The sequence below is a fragment of the Oncorhynchus clarkii genome, chromosome 10 (genome assembly GCF_045791955.1).
Source record: "Oncorhynchus clarkii lewisi isolate Uvic-CL-2024 chromosome 10, UVic_Ocla_1.0, whole genome shotgun sequence".
Lineage (NCBI taxonomy): Eukaryota > Metazoa > Chordata > Actinopteri > Salmoniformes > Salmonidae > Oncorhynchus > Oncorhynchus clarkii.
The window spans coordinates 54,393,015-54,417,653 of record NC_092156.1 but is presented as its reverse complement, the minus strand read 5'-3'; the positions used below and the strand labels follow the sequence as shown (position 1 = coordinate 54,417,653).

Below are 24,639 nucleotides of genomic sequence, written 5' to 3'. Positions count from 1 at the left end.
ATCTCAACCTCAACAGTGAAGAAGCGACTCTGGGATGCTTGCCTTCTAGGCAGAGTCGCCCTTTCACTGTGTTGTATTGTATGAATCCTGTGAATTGAAATAATAAACATAATAAACATTTTAAAAAGATGACTCCCATTGTTTTCAATGGGAGTCATCCGTTGATGGATGATCACAACGGAGATGATTGTCTGTTAAAAGTCACAATAAGTTGGCCCTCCAGCTCATCGAAAAATATTTGACTTGGGTTGAACTTTTGACGGACAAAAACTGACAATGATGAATATGTATATGTCTGGCCACAGCCTAACAAAGGCTCGATATTCTTGGCAACAGACAGCACTAAATGTAGCTTATCTTTGTCTAAAGGTTATCATACCATCTGTAGACCGTATGATAGTAAGGTGCTGTTTGTGGAACCTCTCTGTACTGCTTAACAGAGGTACTGGAGATGATCTATCTATCCATCCATCCATATGTGTTGAATGGATTGTGCGTTCTGTTTGATCAGGCCCCAAGCCTAGCCTCAGGTGATTCTCCAAATGGCAGCCATGATTAATGTAAGAATGCCAGCTCTCTTTAGGGGCTGGCAATGAGCACGGTTTTAAATGGCTGGTGCTGGCAACTGATTTATTTATACTGGTGGCATATCTGACTGACTGTAGACATATGATATGTGTTTGTGCATTGCAGGGAATGTTTTATTTTGTATGTGTGACTAGCATTATAATCAAGAGTGGATATTTTCCATTCCACTTCCCAAGGACCTTAGAGACGCTTTCAATTTGCCACTCAGAAATCTCAAAATGGTGGTCTGAAAGGAAGGTGGAAAGTGGTGAAAATAATGGACAGCAATGCAGGAAAAGCTTCAGAACCACACTTAACTACCAGCTCTCACACCCTTTTAAGTCCAGGAAGGTGCCGGTTCTTGTCTTCCCTGGTGACTCATTTATAAGGTGTGAGTGTGTGTGTAAATAGTTTTCTTGATAAGCTTGACTCTCTTTTGTTTGTGTGTGTTCCTCTCCCCTATGGGAATGTACTATGTGAGGCTAGATACATTAACTGAGTGTCTATAGTCGATTGTTCAACTTGATTGTGAGGTAAAATCTGCTGCAGAAAAATGGGATTCATTTAAGCCTTTAAATGGATTTATCGTGATGTCGGGCACTTTGCCAAGTGATACACCCGTTTTCTGGTGAAAAGTAATTAGTCAATGTAAATGAGGCATTTCGATTTCAAAAGGTAACAACAGAAGGTAACAGATTACTTGATCGTTTTGAACAATTATCTCATAATTACATGTTGAGTTAATACAATACAATACCATAACACCTTGGGAAAGTCTCTGTCGATCACTTCTTTGCCCAAATGCCAGCCAAACCCCTACACTTCACATTCTTACGCCTGACTGGTCATTTCAAAATACATCTGGCTTGTCCTACCAAAACACAAATCCCTTTTTCCAATTTCATTGACCTTTCAAAAAAAAATATTGTTGGCCAATAGGCATTTATCCATGGATAATTAAAACAGAAAAGTTCAACAGGCATTATGCGACATGCATATTCACATCATTGCATATTCATAGATACAGGCTCTTGTCAAGCTTACCAAAAAGTGATAGAGGGCGAGGGTGAACCCACTGGGCACACACTGGTTGAATCAACGTTGTTTCCACTTCATTTCAATGAAATTACATTGAACCAACATCCGTGCACACTGGGGAATAGAGAGATGGAATAAACCAATGCATCTGCTCCACAAAACAAGTCTCCCTTCAACTTCTACATTGTGATCGACCTCATTGGTATCATTTATCAAACTAGAAAAAATACATTTCCTGAAGAAAATGTGTGTGCTTGCTTCAACTTTTAGTTGTCTTAGATGTATAGTCTAGTTGGAAGTGTAGTTAATATAATTGGTTTAGATCGACAAGTCTAGTTGGTCTACATCGTCTCCATTAAAAGTAGTTACAAGCACTATACCAAACTGGCTGACATGGTCTGAGAGATCTTGTATATCCGTTGACACTTAACCCTGCATCTAATCCTACCAGCACCACCATACCCATATCGCTATGCCTCTGAAACATGCTCTCCCAAGGGCTACTTTCAAGAGATCCTCCACCTACGTCAGGAAGTCCAACTGTGGGAGTAGTGGAGCACAAAGCACAGTGGGGAAGCTGCTATCTGTCCCCAAACAGCACACACACTCACACAGACACACACACACACACACACACACACACACACACGCACGCACGCGCGCGTGCGCACGCACACAAACACAAATGCAGGAAGTGCAGCTTAAGGGCATCTTCTACTAGGTACACTCCTGTAGGAGCTAGAGGCACTCGTACTCATGTAGGAACATGCTGTGAACACATGGTGAGGCTTGTGGGGGAATATGAATGTCCCCAAGCATTTCATGCAGTAGACCAACATAAAGAACATCACTCTCCCACCACTTCACGCCAAGACTATTAGGATTTAGTACTTAATACTTTAGGATTTAGTCGTTGTTTTTCCTTTGTTTTATATCATGTGGTACAACAGCTGATGAAACAAAAACATAAAAATGTGAAGAAACTGGATCCGTGTTATTTCCTGATAGTTACTGATTGAAAATACAATCTACACAGGACCCTCTTATCAGTAGGTTTTCATGGGCGGGAGTATTGGCATTCTATGGTGACATCACCATGCGGTAAATTGGTTAATAGATCAAAAACAAAGAGAGTTCCAATAACAGTTCGTTTTCAGTTTTCCTCTCCCCACTCCCAGACAGTCCTAGCCAAATTATTGCTTGAGAAATAATTTTTTGTTAAAAAGCCATTTTTGCCTATTTGAATGGAAATCTGTTACAGTAAGGTTAGCCAGAAGTGATTTGATACTGACATAAAAACTACTGCAAAGTAATACTCCCACCTGTCAGCTATTCAGTGGTAAACAGACATGGGCTTCATTCTCTGTAATTTTGGGATAGGCACTGCTGTTTCAAAACAGCACCAAAGAAAAAGACACCAAATGTACTCAAATCGCAACAACCAAATCAGACTCCAAAGAGAGAGTGATACGATTGAGCTACATTGCCAGAACTCAAATTTATGAAAATGAAGGCATAAATGCATATATAAACGTATGTAAATCGCTGGGTAACCTTTCGATCAAAAAAAGGGAGAAATGACAGTCTAAATAATATATCTTTATCAAAGCCCATCAATACATCCTGTGACACAGACACACACCAGTGTAGGTTGAAAGATATGCAAATTAGAATAGATAGTTGGATAGCAGGCGAGGAAGATGAATGCAAATGATAGAAGTGCTGTTGTTGTATTGATGATCAAGGGTACGTTCTCAACGGGAAAAATACATCTAAGAAATCTGTGTGTGTGTGTGTGTGTTGCGTGTGTATGTGTGGGGCGATCATTTCCATGGGCCCGTGAAAGTAAATGGTGGGAATTCTGTGTTATAGACTCCTCAATAATTCACAGGAAATATCATCATAAAGTCATCAAGCACTTTCACCATTTCTTTTTATTTGAAAAAGAGAGTTTGTCACTTTATTGAGGTCTTGAGTCTCTGCCTTGATAAAAGTCAACAGAATGCATCTTGCATAATCAAAATCCTTAGAGAAGAGGCTTGGCTCAACATCAATGTACACAAACTAGATATTGTGTCTCTAGTGTGAATCTCTGGGATTTTCCACCTCACACTCTACATTTCACGAGGGACATACTTTCAGGGGCCCAGAATGTTTAATCCACATTTTAAGGATTGTGGGTTGTGTTGAATTCTATTCCTCCCTTCAGATGTGGTCCCTCATTGCTTTCGGATGAAATTGGGGGGGGGGGGGGGGAAGGAACAAAATCATTATTAAACCGCATACACTGTGTTTATTCCTTTTGTTTATTTTAAGAATGAACATAAGGGGATTGGAATTAAGACAAAACAGGATCTTCTTGATCTAGATAAACATTCTGAAAAACGGACCCCTGAATATAGGATAAACAGGATAGTTGAGGGACTCAGGGAACTGTCTTTTAAAAGACAGGAAAGTGTTCATTCCATTGTCTGGGGGAAAATTCTAAAGAGTGAGGAGACTCCAGTGGTGAATGAAAGTGGATCTTTCCAATACATCTCTGCCAGCCCAACCCTTTCAAAGTGAAGAATCTCGCCTGAGAAGAAGAAAAACAAATTTTCTTACTTAAAGGGACTTTAATTTCCACACCAGTGCTCCCCTCTGATTCTTGTTGCATGTCTCACGAAAATGGGTCTAATTTCGAAAAGGAAATTAGTTCCCTTTTGAATTTCAAATGAAAAAAAAAAAAATGTCCAAGAAAGGCTGTTCATTATGAGTCAAACACGTGTACAGGCATTATTATCAAGCTATGCTGCCTTGCTAGCAGCCATGGGACTGAATTGACAGGTATGTGACATTTTCCACAACTGCCTATGGCAGTAAGGCCTGTCTGTATACCTTAATACTTAACCTGACAAGAGCACAGACACAGAGCAGCCACAAGCTGTCGCGCACAAATGCACATGCTGCTCTGCCATGTAGTGCGTAGGTGGTAGGATATTAGGCTGTTACAGTAACAGTACCCTCCAAAGAGCCTATGCATGCCAATTGCCTTATTTAGTGGTGTGATTCCAACCATGACTTGTGTAACTTTGAAAGAACACTTCCATGGAATCACAGTAGCTGTTATCCAAGATGACATCAGGGCCCGTATACACAAAGCTGCTCAGTGTAGGCATGCTGATCTAGGATCAGTTCTGTCTTTTAGATCAAAATGAATCATTTTATAAAGACAGATGGGGACCTGATCCTATATGGATAATCAAATCAAATCAAAGTTTATTTGTCACGTGCGCCGAATACAACAGGTGTAGGTAGACCTTTACAGTGAAATGCTTACTTACAGGCTCTAACCAACAGTGCAAAAAAGGTATTAGGTGAACAATAGATAAGTAAAGAAATAAAAATAACTGTAAAAAAAAAAAGTGAAAAATAACAGTAGCAAGGCTATATACAGGCACTGGTTCGTCGAGCTGATTGAGGTAGTATGTACATGTAGATATGGTTAAAGTGACTATGCATACATGATAAACAGAAAGTAGCAGAAGCGTAAAAGAGGGGTTGGCGGGTGGTGGGTGGGACACAATGCAGATAGCCCGGTTAGCCAACGTGCGGGTGCACTGGTTGGTCGGGCCAATTGAGGTAGTATGCACATGAATGTGTAGTTAAAGTGATTATGCATATATGATTAACAGAGAGTAGCAGCAGCGTAAAAGAGGGTTTGGGGGCACACAATGCAAATAGTCCAGGCAGCCATTTGATTAGATGTTCAGGAGTCTTATGGCTTGGAGGTAAAAACTGTTGAGAAAAACTGTTGAGTGCCATCCTATACTTGGCACTCCAGTACCGCTTGCCATGCGGTAGTAGAGAGAACAGTCTATGATCAAATCAAATCAAATCAAATTGTATTTGTCACATACACATGGTTAGCAGATGTTAATGCGAGTGTAGCGAAATGCTTGTGCTTCTAGTTCCGACAATGCAGTAATAACCAACAAGTAATCTAGCTAACAATTCCAAAACTACTACCTTATAGACACAAGTGTAAGGGGATAAAGAATATGTACAATAAAGATATATGAATGAGTGATGGTATAGAGCGGCATAGGCAAGATACAGTAGATGGTATTGAGTGCAGTATATACGTATATAGTATATAGTATATATGACTGGGGTGGCTGGGGTCTTTGACAATTTTTAGGGCCTTCATCTGACACCGCCTGGTGGATGGCAGGCAGCTTAGCCCCAGTGATGTAGTGGGCCGTGCGCACTACCCTCTGTAGTGCCATGCGGTCGGAGGCCGAGCATTTGCCGTACCAGGCAGTGATGCTCTCAATGTTGCACCTGTAGAACCTTTTGAATATCTGAGGACCCATGCCAAATCTTTTTAGTTTCCCGAGGGGGAAGGCTTTGTCGTGCCCTCTTCACGACTGTTTTGGTGTGTTTGAACCATTCTAGTTTGTTGGTGATGTGGACACCAAGGAACTTGAAGCTCTCAACCTGCTCCACTCTGGGATACGATCCCAGATCTCTGAATTATGCATTCAATCAGTGGTGGAAAAAGTACCCAAACCTCATACTTGAGTAAAGGTACCTTAATAGAAAATGACTCAAGTAAAAGTGAGTCACCCAGTAAAATACTACTTGAGTAAAAGTCTAAAGGTATTTGGATTTAAATATTCTTAAGTATCAAAAGTAAATGTAATTGCTAAAATATACTTAAGTATCAAAAGTAAAAGTATAAATAATTTCCAATTTCTTATATTAAACAAACCAGATGGCATCATTTTATTGTTTTTTTAAATGTATAGATAGCCAACACTCATACATAATTTACAAACAAAGCATGTGTTTAGTGATATCTCAAAAAACTACTTATGTAGTACTTTCAAGTATTTTTACTTAAGTACACCACTGCATTCAATTTAGAAGAAAATGTGTTTCTTATTTTTTCTTTTTATCTCGCAAACAAGAAGACATCTAACCTTTGAAATACACATAACATTTTCAGTTTTTCGTCTTTTTTTTTTTAAAGAGTCTATCTAATATAATATTTTGGAGTAAGTTTAGTGGCAAAAAAATAATCAAATCCATTAGAATTAATTCCACGTTGTAAAACAAGAAAATGGGGAAAAGTCCAAGGGGGGGGGGGGGGGGGGGCAATAATTCCTGGAGACACTGTAATGTAAAGGGCTCAAATGAAACATTCATATGACCAAAAACATATTCAAGCTAGAGCAGATGCTGGGGGGTGAAGTGTGGGAAGATGAGAGCGAATGGAAGGACATAGAAATAGCTTTATTGTGCTTCATTACTTCTGCAATAACAACAACAGCTTCAATGACAGCAAGAGATAAACATGATGGCCCTAGTACAATAAGTCTCTTCGCTACATTAGTAACCATGTCACTTTAGACTGCGGTGATGATGAACCATGTCACTTTAGACTAATGTAATGAGTAACGCCATCAACCCTGCATCGTCCCGTGGCTTCCTTCTACCCTCTTCAGGGAATCACCACACAGAGAAATATTGAAATGACAATTATACTGTCAATGCTAAGCATATAGAACTGAGAGAAAGGGAGAGGCAAAAGAACACTAAAACATCTGACCGCAACCAAATCGTTTTCAAAATGTAATAATGTCGAGGGAAATTGTGTGTAAGTCGGAAAAGTAAGTAGAACAACCATAGAGTATATCTTGTTCCAACCTTTTTCTGTGTAGTTATCTTTCTTTCAAAAAAGATTTCAACACCAACGCTTCCACCTCAGCTCGTGGGGCGGCAGGGTAGCCTAGTGGTTAGAGCGTTGGACTAGTAACCGAAAGGTTGCAAGTTTGAATCCCCGAGCTGACAAGGTACAAATCTGTCGTTCTGCCCCTGAACAGGCAGTTAACCCACTGTTCCTAGGCTGTCATTGAAAATAAGAATTTGTTCTTAACTGACTTGCCTAGTTAAATAAAGGTACAATTTTTAAAAAATGGTCATGAACAGTTGATACCAAGTGAGGCATGCCTAAAAATTCAGTCTGTCAATTTACCTACTACGATGTACTAAAAGGAAAGGATGTAATAGCTTTACAGGGAGGTAATACTACATGTCAATGCAAATATGTGGGCAATTAGCTTAAAGTCATGTCCGTCAGTCTGTCGGTCGAAGATCTTGTAAGTAGCTCTATAAGTATGAGCTCATATGAGGAAGAGTCTGAGTCTGAAATGGCATCCTATTCCCTATATAATGCATTACTTTTGACCAGAGCCCTATGGGTCCTGGTCATGAGTAGGGCACTTAATAGGTAATAGGGTGCCATTTGAGATACAGACAGGGTTTGAAGTGAGTGGCGATTACGACTGAGTTAGTTTTGGTTTCATTTGGAGTGCAGTCAAGTGGAATTATCCGATTGTCGTGTGAGGGTTTCAAGGCAAGGCAAGTCATGGTGTTGGTTCTGCTTCTTGAATATCAATACACATTCACAAGTCTCTGAACTAAGGGGTAGACAGTAACAGCACAACAGTAGCCTAACCTCTGGCATTTCAAAACCAAAAAAACATGATATTTCAGCTTGACCATGTGGCAAAACCGACCAAAGGTTATCATTTTTTTTTTCTTCAAATATTGTACTTTAACTAAGACTGTTTGCGGTGCCAGGTAGGTTGCATTTGCCTTTTTGGGACTATTTCATTGGTTCCACTGTGCCTGGCAAGCTCAATCGAGCAAACTGCAGCTAAATTATTTGGAAGAAATTAAAGACACTACAGTCAGAAAATGTCTTCCACAGCTTGTCTTCTGTCCTTGCATAAAGTTGCATAAAGGATGCACATGGAAGATACAAAGATGAGTCCTCTATCCAATTCTATGCCTCCTTGCAAATCCATAGAGGAATGCCCAGACAAGTTTCACATGGGAGTTGGAGGGTTAGTCACGTCTGACTGGGTTCCGATTGGACGAGCAATTGACTAATATTCCCTTCCACATGCACGACTGCTCCTAGTAGGTTAAGCATCTGTTTGACTTTAGTCGAGGATAATTGGTTAGACATCTGCTTTGTTTTGACAGTCCCCCACGCCGCTTTAACAATAGTTTAAGTTCAAGGGAAACCCCAATAGCTAAAATCTGCAACACCATGGCAATGTAAATACTGTGAAAATAAAATGTAAAAATGTAAAAATGTAAATACTGTACCACAGAATGTTGACAGAGCATCCTCAAGAGGTATTGGGGATGACAAAACTTGGTGAGGTGTTGTGGGGTGAACACTTTGCTGTTGTTTGAATCACAGACCCTTTTCTTTGTTGGAGAACTGCACTAGCTAAATTCTGCTACACAATGGCAGTGGTGTAAATTACTAAAGTAAAAATACTTTAAAGTACTACTTAAGTCGTATTGGGAGCGTCTGTTTTTTACTTCACTATTTACATTTTTGACTACTTTTACTTCACTACATTCCTAATGAAAATAATGTACTTTTTACTCCTTACATTTTCCCTGACACCAAAAAGTACTTTTTGAACAGGAAAATGGTCCAATTCACACACTTATCAAGAGAACATTCCAGACCCTGATCTGGCGGACTCACTAAACACAAATGCTTCATTAGTGTGGAGTCTTGGAGTGTACTCCTGGTTATTCTTAAATAAATAAATAAACAAGAAAAATGTCAACTGGTTTGCTCGGGCTCCCAAGTGGCGCAGCGGTCTAAGGCACTGCACCTCAGTGCTAGAGGCGTCACTACAGACACCCTGGTTTGAATCCAGGCTACATCACAACCGGCCGTGATTGGGAGTCCCATAGGGCGGCGCACAATTGGCCCAGTGTCGTCCGGGTTTGGCCGGTGTAGGCCGTCATTGTAAATAAGAATTTGTTCTTAACTGACTTGTATATTTTAGCAATTACATTTACATGTGATACTTAAGTATATTTAAAACCAAATACTTTTAGACTTTTACTCAAGTAGTATTTTAGTGGGTGACTTTTACTTTTGCTTGACATATTTACGATGAAGATATTTTTACTTTTACTCAAGTGTGACAATTGGGTACTTTTTTCCACAACTGCATAATGATCATGTAAATACTACAGAATGTTGACACAGCATCAACAAGAAGAATTAGCAGGGACACCTGATAAAGAACATACAACTATTTTATTTACAGGATCACTTTCCATTGACAATGACGAAAGTCAACCAAAACTCCACCAGTCGGTCATAAACAACTAACACAAAACTGTTCACAATGTCCAGAATTGAATGTATTGGTTTATGATCACACGTCTTAAATTGGAAGGGCCTGTGTTACTGTTACCACTGCAAGTTATACACATGCTGCTTGTCACTGTTCTTATGCCGCTTGTAAATGTACATGTAACTCAGAAACACTTTTCAATCCAAGCAAACAGGATTTTCCAAGTGTATGTTTCTTCAATTTGGAATGCATTACAATAAAGTGTTGTAAATTCGATATTTTTGGTTGTGTAGATGTAAACATTCACGATAAGACCATAGACAGACCCTTGACATTAAACTAAGACAGAATTTTGTACATTGATAGCAGAACAATACTGTTTAGTGCAGGCTGGGTTCACATACCTAAATTAAGCCTATTCAAAGCACATTTTGAGTCCATTAATAAACTTAATCTGGGTACACGAAACTGGCCCATATAAAACTATCTTTAGAAGAGGTTGTGCAGAAATACTTTGTACCACGTGCATAAGCATCACATTACAACTTTATAAGCACTACATGAACATTCATAATATCTTATGCCAATGTTAAGTCACTACACAGCATTGGTCAACTGGGAGTTTGTTGCATACTGTCTGCTGCCATTAGCACTGTGAAGGTGTGATGACTGATTACCCTGTGGTATATCCTTATTCAGGGCCCTTTACATTTAAGTGTTATCAAATCAGTTAAATCTGGACAACTGCAAAGCAAAAAGACCTACCATTTGATAGAGGCACCATTAGTTATACGTTAAACCTAAAACATCGTCTTCAGCAACACAAATATACAAAGGACGACTGACATCACAAAGGACGACTGACATCACAAAGGACGACTGACATCACAACATTTTCTTCCCCGTTGTTGCTGTATTTTGCTTCTTGTTGTATCAAACCATATCTTAATGAATACCAACACTGTATCAAAACAGTTGGAGTATCGATGAAAAGCTTGATTTGCCATTGAATGATAAAAACTGTAGCTCAAACACACTATGACAACACGTAATGAAATACACGACGCAAATACAGTATTTCTTTACATTCTTGAATCATAACGTCTCTAAAGTTTTTTTTTACATTCTTTCATAAAGGCTTAGAACATTCTATTGGCATTCCCCAGCAACACCAGACATACCTCCATTAGAAATATGTCAGAATGCTGACGTTATAGAACATTAGGACAACCTGTCCCTAATCTTAGACAATGGCGTCTTTACAATGACATTAGAACAATAAGTGACCCGCAAGTAATACATCAGATTAGGTAAGTCATGTCATTGTAAGTGATATTACAGCTAATACAAAAGCTTAAGTGGCATATAACTACAATGGCTTAACGTCACCATCTTCACATATTCTGGTAAGACCGTGTTGACTTCACGTCTAGGGAAACGTTGGGAGGAATCCTCGCAGAGAAGACGAAGGGCGATATGAAACTGAATCTAGCCTGATCTCACTGTTAATATATGCATTCACATCCCTATCAAATCGAATGGTCACATTAGCTCATATCAAAACAAGCACACGAAAGTGCGTGTCACGAAAAGAACATCGAGAAAATGTCTTTGATCAAAGTTATAATGCTCTTCATGTCGTTCGATTAACCTGCTCACTGCCGTTACAACATCGTGCCAAATTCCTGCCTCTGGATCACCATAGCATTTTCTAGAATGACTCCAATCCTCACATTTTATTGCATAAATGCACCGCTTTAAAATGAGGTATCATGCTCAAGTATTAAACTAAATAACTACATTCCGTCACTTGTGATGCAGCCTGTCACAGCGATGCAACCCCACTGATATTTGATAACGCTACTGAATGTGACTCGTTGTGCGTACAGTTTGTTACCTTCACTATCGGGTGTTTTTTCCTTCTCCATCCACACAGCTGTTATTTTCATGTTATCTTTAAGTCAAGCTGAGGGCCACAGGTGGGTAGTCTGTCATCTGGAGAAAAAAAACCCATTACATTTCAATTCAAACTGTGACAAAATACAACACTTCACCGGCTGCAAGGGCCTTGGGGGGCCAAGGTAAGACCGGTGCATCAGGCTTTGAATCATCTTTGCCCCATGAGGGAGTTGGCAGAAGACCCCCTAGAGACCCCCTATCAGACAGCCGTGGAACCTGAGCTATGGTATGTAATGTCTTTATACTGTGCTGGGCTATAGGGTAGAACACGGCTCGTTGGTCAGGGGAAGAAATACCCTAAACCAAACGTGGTTATTCTCTTGTTGGAGTGTCGAGCCAAACAAGACAAAGGCTGAAGAGACGCCTGGTGCTAGTGCTAGCACTTGATTTAAACCCAGAAGGATTACACACACATATATATAGTACATGCACGCAAGCACACACACACACACACACACACACACACACACACACACACACACACACACACACACACACACACACACACACACACACACACACACACACACACACACACACACACACACACACACACACACACACACACAGGGGAGACATACCACCCCTCTAATTGATGGCCCAAGGGTTTACCTGAAATCTAGATTCTAAACACTGTGGTCACATATAACCACTGTACTGTGGACGCACACACACACACACATGCACTGTGATCATGAAAACTCTGCTCCGTGGGCACATGCACGCACGCACGCACAAGCACACACACACACACACACACACACACACACACACACATCTAAACACTGTGATCGTATAAAAACCTCATTGTGGCCATTTCTTTCAAAGCTACAGTACTATATGTACGTACAATGCAGGAGGTGATGTTATTCTCAATGGGAATATGAAGGCAAAATAAAAGTAGGTGGGCAGCTAAAAAACAAAGACGAGCAATTGTCATCTGCTACTTTGATTCCACATCAGTTTTCCCTGCACGTGTTTTCCTATTTGAAAGCGTGTATCAACCACAAAGCTACCCAAACATAGAACACTGCTTTAAAACATTAGCAGTAACAAATGGGCATCTATTTACGCTGTTCGAAGCATTCGGATTCAGATCAATGACGCCGCTTTAAATAAACAATTAGCTCGTTATTTATGTGCACATTTGTGTGGTCGTTAGTTTGCTTTGTTGCCAATGGTGGCCTAATGTTGACCATGTAGGACTATGGAGGAAAAACAATGTGCATACACACTAACCCCTAACACACGCACACACACACACACACAAATGTGCACTCTCACATGCACTCACACACAAGGACACGCACTTGCACACGCACGGGACTATGGGAAAAAAAAGTTGAGGGACCATTTGGTAATCAAACCAGATTCACTGCAGCGATGGCATGCCATCAAAACTCAATTAACAAAGATATTTCTTACTGGCGCGTTTAATCAACAGTTTTTTCCATTGGAAATCACTAAGTGGCTAAAGAGGTTACAACTGGGGCATAATGGAGGGATAGACGGATACTTTGGTCATTCTATACATGATGACATAAGACTTGACAGTCTGTGCCGTGCCGTAGAATCTGTGCCGTGCTTACGAAGACCATATGTATGCCATATGAAGCCTTTATAAAAGTCGCAGTTTTTTAAAACTGGGACCAGTCATTCTATACATGACGTAAGACTACAGCTAAAAGCCACTGCCACAAATGGTAACTACGGACACACTACCGTAAAGATATCGGTTGCTCCAGAAAATGTTCTCTCTCTGGTATCTAGCAAGCCTATATCTTAAACACAGGTCAATCAAATGTGCTGATGTTAGAGCGGCACATGAGGATCTGGCACACGGTAGTCTAGCCTATACAGTTTACAATAGCATGACCCAGAAACTAACACGGCAAGCCCAGTGTTTCAATCATAGCTCCGTAAGCAAAAGATCAAAGGAGGGAATGTTTAGGTGTACTCCGAGGTGTCCGTGTGTATTTTATGGGCCCCTCCATGGCATGTTGATTGTAAATCTCCCACCATGCTGAGTGTGTGTGTGTGTGTATGTGTGTGTGTGTGTGTGTGTGTGTATGTGTGTGTGTGTGTGTGTGTGTGTGTGTGTGTGTGTGTGTGTGTGTGTGTGTGTGTGTGTTGAGAAAGGATCATTCAGCTCAATGCGGACCGTGCATACAGAAGAACCGTCATCAGCGAGGCATGGATTCTGCCTGTTTCCCCCCAGCACATCATGGTAAAATGGAATACTGGCCAACATTATTGCGTAAACAATACGTTGATGACGTAGCATGCTGTCGCTCTTCACATGAACTCTGCACATTGTTTCAAATCTATACAGTATTTCATAATATACAATATGTTATATACAGTGAGCTCCAAAAGTATCGGGACAGGGACACATTTTTTGCTGTTTTGGCTCTGTCCTCCAGCACTTTGGATTTGAAATGATACAATGACAATGCCGTTAAAATGCAGTCTGTCAGCTTTCATTTGGAGGTATTTTCATCTATATCAGGTGAATCGTTTAGAAATTACAGCACTTCTTGTACAGTACATACTCCTCCCATTTTAGGGGACCAAAAGCAGTGGGACAAATTAACTTACAAGTTTAGTATTTGTAGTGCTGAGCAATTAACCGAAATGTAGATTATTTTTCAGTTTCTAAAACCACTAATTGACCAAAGTCAGATCAATTATTTGAATTCCATTTATTTCTGAGGTTTTCTGTGAGCTCAATGTGCACACTGCACAGTTTCTCTAGAGGTAAATAAGATCCAGCTGGAACTGTGCAATATAGTAGGGAGTTGTAGTTTCCAACATGCCAATATTCTACATAGTTTAGTGCATAAAAGGTGGTGATTAACTACAATTACCATAAGCCATTGCTCATCTACTTGTCCACTCTGTGTTTCTTTTAATCCTGCTACTGAAGACAGAGAAGAATGTGCAATCATGAGGGGATATAGAGAGTAGCTGTTGCTTCGGAAGTATCTACCTGAAAATAGATCTAAGTGATTAATAGTTGGTATTCAGCAGTCATAAAAGTATGCCTCATTTACTTTGAAGAACTACAAAATAGTGATTTTGTCAGACGGCATAGGCAGCAGCTCTATAGAGATGAGACTGTTTCGGTGGTATTTCAGATTGTTTTGTGCCCAATGTAATAATATCGTGTCCTTTTGGCGTCCCTTTTATCGTCAATAAGAACACTTTTCTAAACACTTCTGCGTGAATCTGGATGCTACCATGATTATGGATAATCCTGAATGAATCGTGAATAACGAGGAGTGAGAAAGTTAAGAGAGCACACATATCATACCCCCAAGACATGCTAACCTCTCACCATTACAATAACAGGGGAGGTTAGCATTTTTTAAAACAGTTCACCCAATATGGATGGAAATACCCTCAAATTAAAGCTGACCGTCTGCACTTTAGTATGCTATATGAAGTCTTTGTAAGTTGTGGTTTGTTTAAAATGGGACCAGTCATTCTATACATCACATAAGACTACAGCTAAAACACACTGCTACAAATGGTAGCTATGGACACACTACCTAAAGATATAGGTTGCTCCAGAAAATGTTTTCTCTCTGGTATCTACTGTAGCAAATACTTTTGGAGCTGAGTGTACAAAACATCAAGAACACCTTCCTAATCTTGAATTGCCTCAATTCATCGGGGCATGGAATCTAGGTGTCTAAAGGTGTCGAACGCATTCTACAGGGATGGTGGCTCATGTTGACTCCAATGCTTCCCACGGTTGTGTCACTTTGGCTGGATGTCCTTTGGGTAGTGGACCATTCTTGATACAACACAGGAAACATTGAGCGTGGGAAAAACCCCCAGCAAAATCCTTCTTTGACCTTTCTCCTCCCCTTCATCTACACTGATTGAAGTGGATCAATAAGGGATCATATCTTTCACCTGGATTCACCTGGTCAGTCTGTCATGGAAAGAGCAGGTGTTCATCATGTTTTAAACACTCAGTAGCCATTGCATTCAGGATGTTACTTGGCCAGGCATAATTTGTCAATCTTTTTTTCTTATGGATGTTTTTATATACAGTACACTTCAGTGATTTTCATAGTATTACAGACCGAACAACAATATGCTATCTGATGGTTATATTTGACAATTAATTCCTGCTTCTCATCTAAAATGTGTTTTTAGCGATATTCTCTGAACTCTTTGAAAAGTGTGTGTTTGCATGTGTGTGTATTGACAGGGACAGCGTGTATGTATGTTTGTAATGTCCACCCGTCTCTGTATGTACTTTACACACATGCCTGTGTGAACACATGCCTGTGTGTTTGCTCATGCCTGACAGTGTGTGTCTGCATCCAGTATGCCCTCCTTTAGGAGAAGTCCTCAGCCTCAGCATTGGGGGCGCAGCCTGCCTTAGCCTTGGCCCCGTTCCCATTGCAACCAAGCCCATTTTCCATTCTCTGGTTGACGTAGCTCTTCTTCCTGGCCTGGTTCTGGTTGTTTGTTCCGTCTACAGGGTCATACACCACTACCACGGAGGTATCCATGCGGGACAGGGTGTACATGCTGCTCTGGCGGGCCGGGTGGAGACGGGTGGCCCTCAGCTCCAGCTCATCATAGCTGGACACCTGGACAAACGGGCACCAGCGGAACGCCCGCTTGAAGCCAGCCCGGAACCTGGAGGGGAGGGGGGATAGAGAGGGGGGGTGAATGAGATTTGATTTTACGAACGGGGTCGTGTTCCAAGGCCACGCTGTTTGTAAAATGTTTTCCAACAGAAAAGGAGATTCTGTGTTTTTATTGGACGAGTTCAAGCAGCACAGCACCTGTGTCACTACGTTTCAGAACGTTTTCTACCTACTGAACACAATCCAGGTTTCATATAATGATCTGATTTTCAGAAGGCAGCAGTAAACAAATGACATACTAATGTGTACAGTGCAGTGAGGTTGAAGAGAGAGTTGTATAATGACATTAAACATCAACCGAAAGCACACAGCAACAAATAAACAATTAGGAAACAGGAAACTAAACCTAATCGACTGCAACATACACAGCCCTGTGTTCTCCATCAATTTAAAGTCAACTAATGACCCAGATAATAAACAACAAAATACAGTACTTAAATAAATACATAATATAAAACATTTGTAATATAGAGTTCTGTACAGGGATATACTTCAAACTCTACCAAAACTGGAGATTTTGGCTCGGACCAGATTTACTTAGAATAGCCAAGAAATATTTACTGTTGTTTTTATATATTCACATCATGAAGGGGGCAAAGCAACCACACAGCACATCCTTCCTGAATAGCCTGATTGTGTCGATGGTAAGAGCGCTATGTGCTTTAGATAATTGCCTGTGTGAACTTAAGTGCACTGGGGAGCTTCATTCACAAGCTAGCGTTCATCAACGCTCAGAGTCTGGATTCAGAGCACTGAAGCTTCTTCAAGGTCTTGCTCTGTGTTTAATATGGTTATGAGATTTCCGAGGCCAGGCAAAGGACAGACTAAGGCATAGAGCTTGTCAAGATGGATACACAATTTCTATGCTCTTTTCATGCCATTCGGACTAATGGACCATGGAAATACAGATACAGTATGTGTAGGTTTGTGGGAGTGTTTGTGTACACGAGGGTCTTATATGACTACACCCGACGTCATACCTCCAGGTTCTGTACCTGCATTGTTCCTGTTTGCAGACAGAATGAGTCACACAGGTACCGAACGACCCACCTTTAGCACTGAGTGGCTTAAAAGAACATGTTCTGAAAGCATGCAATGGTAACCAATTGAAATGATGCTTTGATTTCCAGGTCTCTTTCAGCATTTCTCAGTGATGTCCTTGGAGTAGCTTTACTTTCAAGCCTCAGTCCTAAAATACCTAAATGTGGTATTTTATTTTTTTGCATTTTCAAGAGGGCATGAACATCACAAAAGGAACTGTTATCAGGGTTGCCATTGCCTGGACCTTTGTTGAAGCACATCTCTCGTGTGCTCTGTTCAGAGGATTACAGGATATTGAAATGGGAGATTCTAATGCACCTTAGTTGTTTTTCAAGGATTGTTATGAACCTATACAGAGGTAGGCCAACAGCATAAATATACTTTCCACGCCCTTTTCAACCATCGACCATGAAAATATAGCTATGTGGGTATGTATGTGTGTGTATGTGCCTCCGCCCGTGAATGCTCCCATTTCTGCTTGCCTAGCGGTCTCCCTGTGTGCACATGTGTGTATTCTCCTTACCTGCTGTTGAGGCAGCAATAGATTATGGGGTTGTACATGGTGGAGCTCATGGCCAGCCACATCACTGACAGGTAGACCTGCTGGATGGACTTCCACCTCATCAGAGCCTTGTTGAGGCCCGTCACGATGAAGTAGACGTGGTACGGCAGCCAGCAGAGGGCGAAGGTCACCACCACGATGATCATCATCTTGACCACCTGGGGGTGAGGGACGGAGGGGGGGGGTAACATTAGTTCAATTCTCGTTCAACCCTGTGAGGCGAGCTGTCTGGACACTGTGTGGCGTCTGCTGATAAAGAGGCAAATTCTCCTGCCACTCGATCAGCCAGACAACTGGAGCTAATTAGGTTGTGAAGTGCGCTCTGCAGTTATTATTCAAGGGAGAGCAAAGAGAGCTGTCTCTCCTTCCTTTGGAGAAGATAAATGAAGCTTCAGCCTGTTTCCTTCTTCCACATCACCTAGCTGCATTGGCTTTAATGAGTGTGTGTGTGCTTTAGTGAGCCTAGTAAGAGCTGTATGTTACTGTAGATATACAGTGGCAAGAAAAAGTACGAACCCTTTGTAAATACCTGCATTTCTGCATAAATTCACCCTAAACTTTGATCTGATCTTCATCTAGGTCACAACAATAGACAAACACAGTCTGCTTAAACTAATAACACACAAACAATAAGTTTTCATGTCTTTATTGAACCCACTGTGTAAACATTCACAGTGCAGGGTGGAAAAAGTATGTGAACCCTTGGATTTATTAACTGGTTGACCCTCCTTTGGCAGCAATAACCTCAACCAAACATGTTCTGTAGTTGCGGATCAGATCTGCACAACGGTCAGGTGGAATATTGGACCATTCTTCTTTACAGAACTGTTTCAGTTCAGCAATATTCTTGGGAGGTCTGTTGTGAACTGCTCTCGAGTTCATGCCTCAGCATCTCAAATCGGGTTGAGGTCAGGACTGGGCCACTCCAGAAGGCGTATTTTCTTCTGTTGAAGCCATTCTGTTGTTGATTTACTTCCGTGTTTTGGGTCGTTGTCCTGTTGCGTCACCCAACTTCTGTTCAGCTTCAATTGGCGGACAGATAGCCTAACATTCTCCTGCAAAATGTCTTGATAAACTTGGGAATTCATTTTTCAGTCGATGATAGCAAGCTGTCCAGGCCCTGAGGCAGCAAAGCAGCTCCAAACCATGATGCTCCCTCCACCAGACTTTACAGTTGGGATGAGGTTTTGATGGTGTGCTGTGCATTTTTCTCCACACATAGTGTTGTGTGTTCCTTCCAAACAACTCAACATTAGTTTCATCTGTCCACAGAATATTTTGCCAGTAGTGCTGTAGAACATCCAGATGCTTTTTTGAATGTTTTTTTTTTGATAGCAGTGGCTTCTTCCATGGTGTCCTCCCATGAACACCATTCATTTGATGTTTTAAGTATCATAGACTTGTCAACAGAAATGTTAGCATGTTCCAGAGATTTCTGTATGTCTTAAGCTGACACTAGGATTCTTCTTAACCTTATTGAGCATTCTGCACTGTGCTCTTGCAGTCATCTTTGCAGGACAGCCACTCCTAGGGAGAGTAGCAACAGTGCTGAACTTTCTCCATTTATAGACAATTTGTCTTACCGTGGACTGATGGACATCAAGGCTTTTAGAGATACTTTTGTAACCCTTTCTAGCTTTATGCAAGTCAACAATTCTTAATCTTAGGTCTTCTGCGATCTCTTTTGTTCGAGGCATGATTCACATCAGGCAATGCTTCTTGTGAATAACAAACTCAAATGTGTGTTTTTATAGGGCAAGTCAGCTTTAACCAACATCTCCAATCCTGTCTCATTGATTGGACTCCAGGTTAGCTGACTCCTGACTCCAATTAGCTTTTGGAGAAGTCATTAGCTTTGGGGTTCACATATACTTTTTCTAACCTACACTGTGAATGTTGAAATGATGTATTCAATATAGACAAGAAAAATACAACAATTTGTGTGTTATTAGTTTAAGCAGACTGTGTTTGTCTATAGTTGTGATTCAGATGAATATCAAATCAAATTTGACGACCAATTTACACAGAAATCCAGGTACTTCCAAAGTGTTCACATACTTTTTCTTGACAATGTATGTCAAAGTGTTGGTTAGATTTCAAAACGCCTTTCTTGCTTAAAAAACCCACTCCAGATCCAGGTCCTTTGCTCAAAGATGAAGCAAAATACAAAAAAACAAACACAAAAAACGACCAATTTTAACGCCACACACATCAGCCATTTAAACCTTAATTTTCCATCAGGGAGAAACTGGTGACGAAAACACAGTTTCTGAAAGACACATCAACAGCAGGTTTGAAATGGGAATAAGTTAACTCCAGCTTTCAGTCTCTTATCACCAGTTGGTGGTATTCTGTAGTCTGCACCACAGTCCCCGAAGTATTTCAGAAACCAAAGACGCTTTTCAGGGTCGATCCTCTTCACAGGAAGGGGTGATCTTTGCTCCAGGTGGGCGGCAGATCTGATAGTCAGGAGAGAATAACAGAGCTTGTGTGTGTCTGTGTGTCCATTGCGGAAAGACTGCTATTTTGATTGCACATATCTCTCTTCCCCTCAAAAGGACCTGTGGCCCCGAAGATTAAAGAAACGGAAGCTGACCATTTGGCCTACCGAGAGACTGGCAGGAAATTTTAGTTACCCTTTGAATCCCCAGGACATGGCTTCGCTTCTGAAGAGAGAGCTTGGATTTGTCCCAAATGTCACCATCTTCCCTATACAGTAGTGCACTACTATATATGGGTTAGGTTAGGCTAACCCTATGGGTTAGGTTAAATAGGGAGCAATTTGGGATTAAGCCCTTAGCTTTGTGTATGTAGGCTGCACAATGGTGGGGATGCTAGATGGTGGTAGGAGTTATCGCAAAAGCAAATATGGTCATGTTCAAGGTTGAACGGACTTATTCAAAAACTGAATAACAGCAAGGAAAATATACACCTAAAGACTAGATCAGTGTTAATGCCAAATAGAAGGATGAGCATATGTATGGTACAAAAGCAGCAATGTCACTGTCAAATTAAAAATAATACTGAAAAGCATCTAGGTTAGGGTGACCAGACATCCCCGTTTTTGGTGGCCTGTCCCCGGCTGGAGCTGTCCCCGGAAATGTCCCCGTTTTTAACTGTGCGTTAAAAACAGCCTGCAAAGTGAAATAATATTTTACGTGGCAAGAAAGACCGGGCAGCAAAGCCTACCGGTTGACGTCTCAATCAAGTTGTGCTTGTTTTGTCGAGCAGAGGGGGCTGCTAGCTATAGCAGCTTCATTATCTCTTCTACTGACTACTTGCTCACGCTAGTTTTCGAGAACACTGCTGTGGAGAACTCAGCCAGAAGCTAGAAAGTGTCAAATTTAGCCACATCACCACAAACGTCTGTTCAATCCAGGTACAATTGTTTGAGATACTAGCGAATGATGTTATAATGTCACAATTTATTATATAGATAGGTGATCTGCTTTATAAGGTTTTAAATAGGTTTTGCTAGCTAACATTAGCTATGTCAACTAAGTTAACGTTATCTAGCTACTTTCATGGTAGCTAGGTTAAAAAAACTTTCACATGTAAACATGCAGTGGACGGGCAATTTTGAAAATATGATTGTATTAAATGAATGCACAATTCTGAGAATATTTATTTGTAGATTACAAATTTGAATGGTTTGGCATTATAAGTAGTGTGAAAATATATTTCGAAATCTTCATGGATAACATTAGCATAATGTTTTCTGTTAGAGTGGAGAGGAGGAAGACTGGATAGCTAGAAGAGTGAAAGAGAGAGGAGGAAAGGTAAAGATATGATTGCAGATCCTGCCAATTTATTATTCCAAACAATGTTTTAGATAAAATACAAAAATGAGGCTGTAACGGTTTTCTATATGAGAAGGAGAGTCGGACCAAAATGCGGCGTGTAGATTGCGATCCATGTTTATTGTGACTATAGCAACACGAATCTAAATACAAACAGTGCAAAATAATAAACGTAATGAAAACCGAAACAGCCTAAACTGGTGCAAACTAACACTAAGGACAATCACCCACAAACACACAGTGAAACCCAGGCTACCTAAATATGGTTCCCAATCAGAGACAATGACTAACACCTGCCTCTGATTGAGAACCATATCAGGCCAGACATAGAAATAGACAAACAAGACATCCAACATAGAATGCCCACCCAGTTCACGTCCTGACCAACACTAAAACAAGGAAAACACACACGAACGATGGTCAGAACGTGACAGAGGCAAGCAATGGGAATCTGTTAACCAAAGTCTTTGATCTAATAGTGTACTATTTATTATTGAAGGTTGGAGAGGAAGGAGAAGGAAAAAAAATGGAGTAAAAAGAGTGAAGCGAGGAGAGTGTGGAAGAGTGAGGTGTAAAGGAAAGGCAAGAAAGACAGGAAGACAAGTGAAGAAAAGAGGAGAAAGAAAAAGAAAAAGTTAAGAGAGTAAGAAGAGTGACACAGAGAGAGTGAAGAAGAGCAGATAGATGGCTCCTTCCAAGAAACGGAAATGCAATTTTAATGACAACATGAGAGGATTTCCATTTATACGCTCAGGTCAAGACGATAGAATGGTTCACTGCACCCGTTGTAATTGCTCTTTTTCAATTGGCAACGGGGGAAGAACGGCAGTGGTAGAACATCAGCAAACGAAAAAGCATAAAGCCTCTCTGATTGGCCGTGTTGGTATGCCCACTGTCACCACATTCTTCAAGAAGGTAGAGCCTTCCCAAGAAGAATATAGTTTAGCTGTGCAGGAGGGTGTCTTTGCATACCCACACTATGCGACACAATCATAGTTACAGATCTATGGACTGCACGGCACAACTTACACGGAAGCTTTATGAGCCAAAGTTTACATGTGCTAGGACACAATGTGAAGCCATAGTGAGTAACGTGTTAGCACCATGGGCAACTACTTTGGTAACACAGGACCTAGACCACGTTGAATTTGTGTCCCTGTCCATTGATGCGTCCAATCATGGACATGTAAAGCTGCTGCCAGTAGTAGTCAGATATGTAAGATATATGATGGCAGCACATCTGTGGAAACAAAACTGCTGGATTTTGTTGAATTGAAAGGAGAAACAGCAGAGGAAATTGCAGCTGAGGTCCTGGTGGTCATCCAAAAATGTAACCTGGAAAACAAAGTCGTGGCATTCTCTGCCGACAATACAAATACCAAAATGCTCTACAGCGGGAGGTGATTGGCTTAGGCTGTCCTGCCCACACGGCCAGGACAGCTTTGGATATGATTCCCCTTGATGTTGAGTACCTGCTCACAAAGATATTTGGATATTTCCATATTTTCACCGTCAGAGTAGAAAGACTGAAGAGCTTTTGCGATTTTGTTGGCCAGGAGTACCATAACATTTTAGGACACAGCAATGTTCGCTGGCTGTCCATGCACCCTGCTCTAGAAAGAGTGCTGAAAATGTATGTGCCATTGAAATCCTTTCTTATTTCTGAAGACAAATGCCCTGTTGTCCTGCGAACAAGGTTCGAAGATCCACTGACTGAACTTTGGCTGGCCTTTGTCCATGGAAACTTGAACTTGTATTCAGTGACACGATCAAGATGCTTGAAGGCCAGGACCGCTGTGCTGTGGAGTACGCTGCGATTCTGAGAAACATTGAGGCAAAATTGACTGCAAGACGTGATGACAACATCATTACAGTTTTGGTCAGAGGACTTCTGAGAGAGCTGGAGGAAAATGGAGACATGTCTAAAGAGAGCTTTCTCAAAACATCCCAATCATTCTTCACTACGGCTGTGAACTACTTGCAGGCATTGGGGAAAGCACACAGATAACCTAAAAGATTTACATTGTCTCCTTTTAAAAAGGCAACCTCAGCGTGAAGAGATCCAGAAGGCAGCAGGCACACTGCAGGAAAAATGCCCCAATGTGACCATCAATGAGGATGCATTGTGTGACGAGGATACTGGCCTGCAAGAGTTCCTAAAGGGGGTTTCGCTTGAAGAATGGAAAACATCTGAGACACCGCTTAGTCAGAGATGGAGCACGGTGGTTACCCACTTCAAAGAGAACGACATCCCCCACACTAACCTGGCTAGATTAGCGTCCATTGTGATGTGCTTACCTGGAAGTAATGCACCAGTCGAGAGAGTGTTCTCCCAAATGAATGATCTATGGACAGCAGCAAGAAATAGGTTCACTGTTCCTACCATCAAGGCCATGCTTATTGTGAAGACAAACTTCAACCTCCCCTGCCAGGAGTTCATGGAGAAGCTGGCCAAAGACAGAGCAATCCTGAAGAAATGACATTCTTCTGAGAAAAATACAGTTTAGGTTGGTATCAGTATACAATGTAGGTACCAACCTGATCATCGTCTTATTTCTTTATTATGTTGTTAAGTATTTCACACATACTATTGTCTGTTTTTTTCAATTTTGCTCATGTTCTATTCTGCTCTTATTCTACCCAGACTACAGGACCACTGAATGGCTGTTCAGATCAGTTCTACCCAGACTACCAGGACCACTGAATGGCTGTTCAGATCAGTTCTACCCAGACTACCAGGACAACTGAATGGCTGTTCAGATCAGTTCTACCCAGACTACCAGGACCACTGAATGGCTGTTCAGATCAGTTCTACCCAGACTACCAGGACCACTGAATGG

General features: G+C 41.1%; 1 protein-coding gene across 1 annotated transcript in view; it reads right to left on the bottom strand.

The window, feature by feature from the left end:
- Positions 1-15,758: 15,758 nt before the first annotated feature.
- Positions 15,759-24,639, bottom strand: part of LOC139418791 (neuromedin-K receptor-like) — a 35,251-nt gene continuing 26,370 nt past the window's right edge. Inside the window, exons 4-5 of the mRNA XM_071168501.1 lie at positions 17,961-18,157; positions 15,759-16,385 (exon numbers count right to left, since the gene is read on the bottom strand). Of these exons, the coding sequence (XP_071024602.1) occupies positions 16,079-16,385; positions 17,961-18,157 (504 nt within the window). The 3' untranslated portion in view covers positions 15,759-16,078. The remainder of the gene's footprint in view (positions 16,386-17,960; positions 18,158-24,639) is intronic.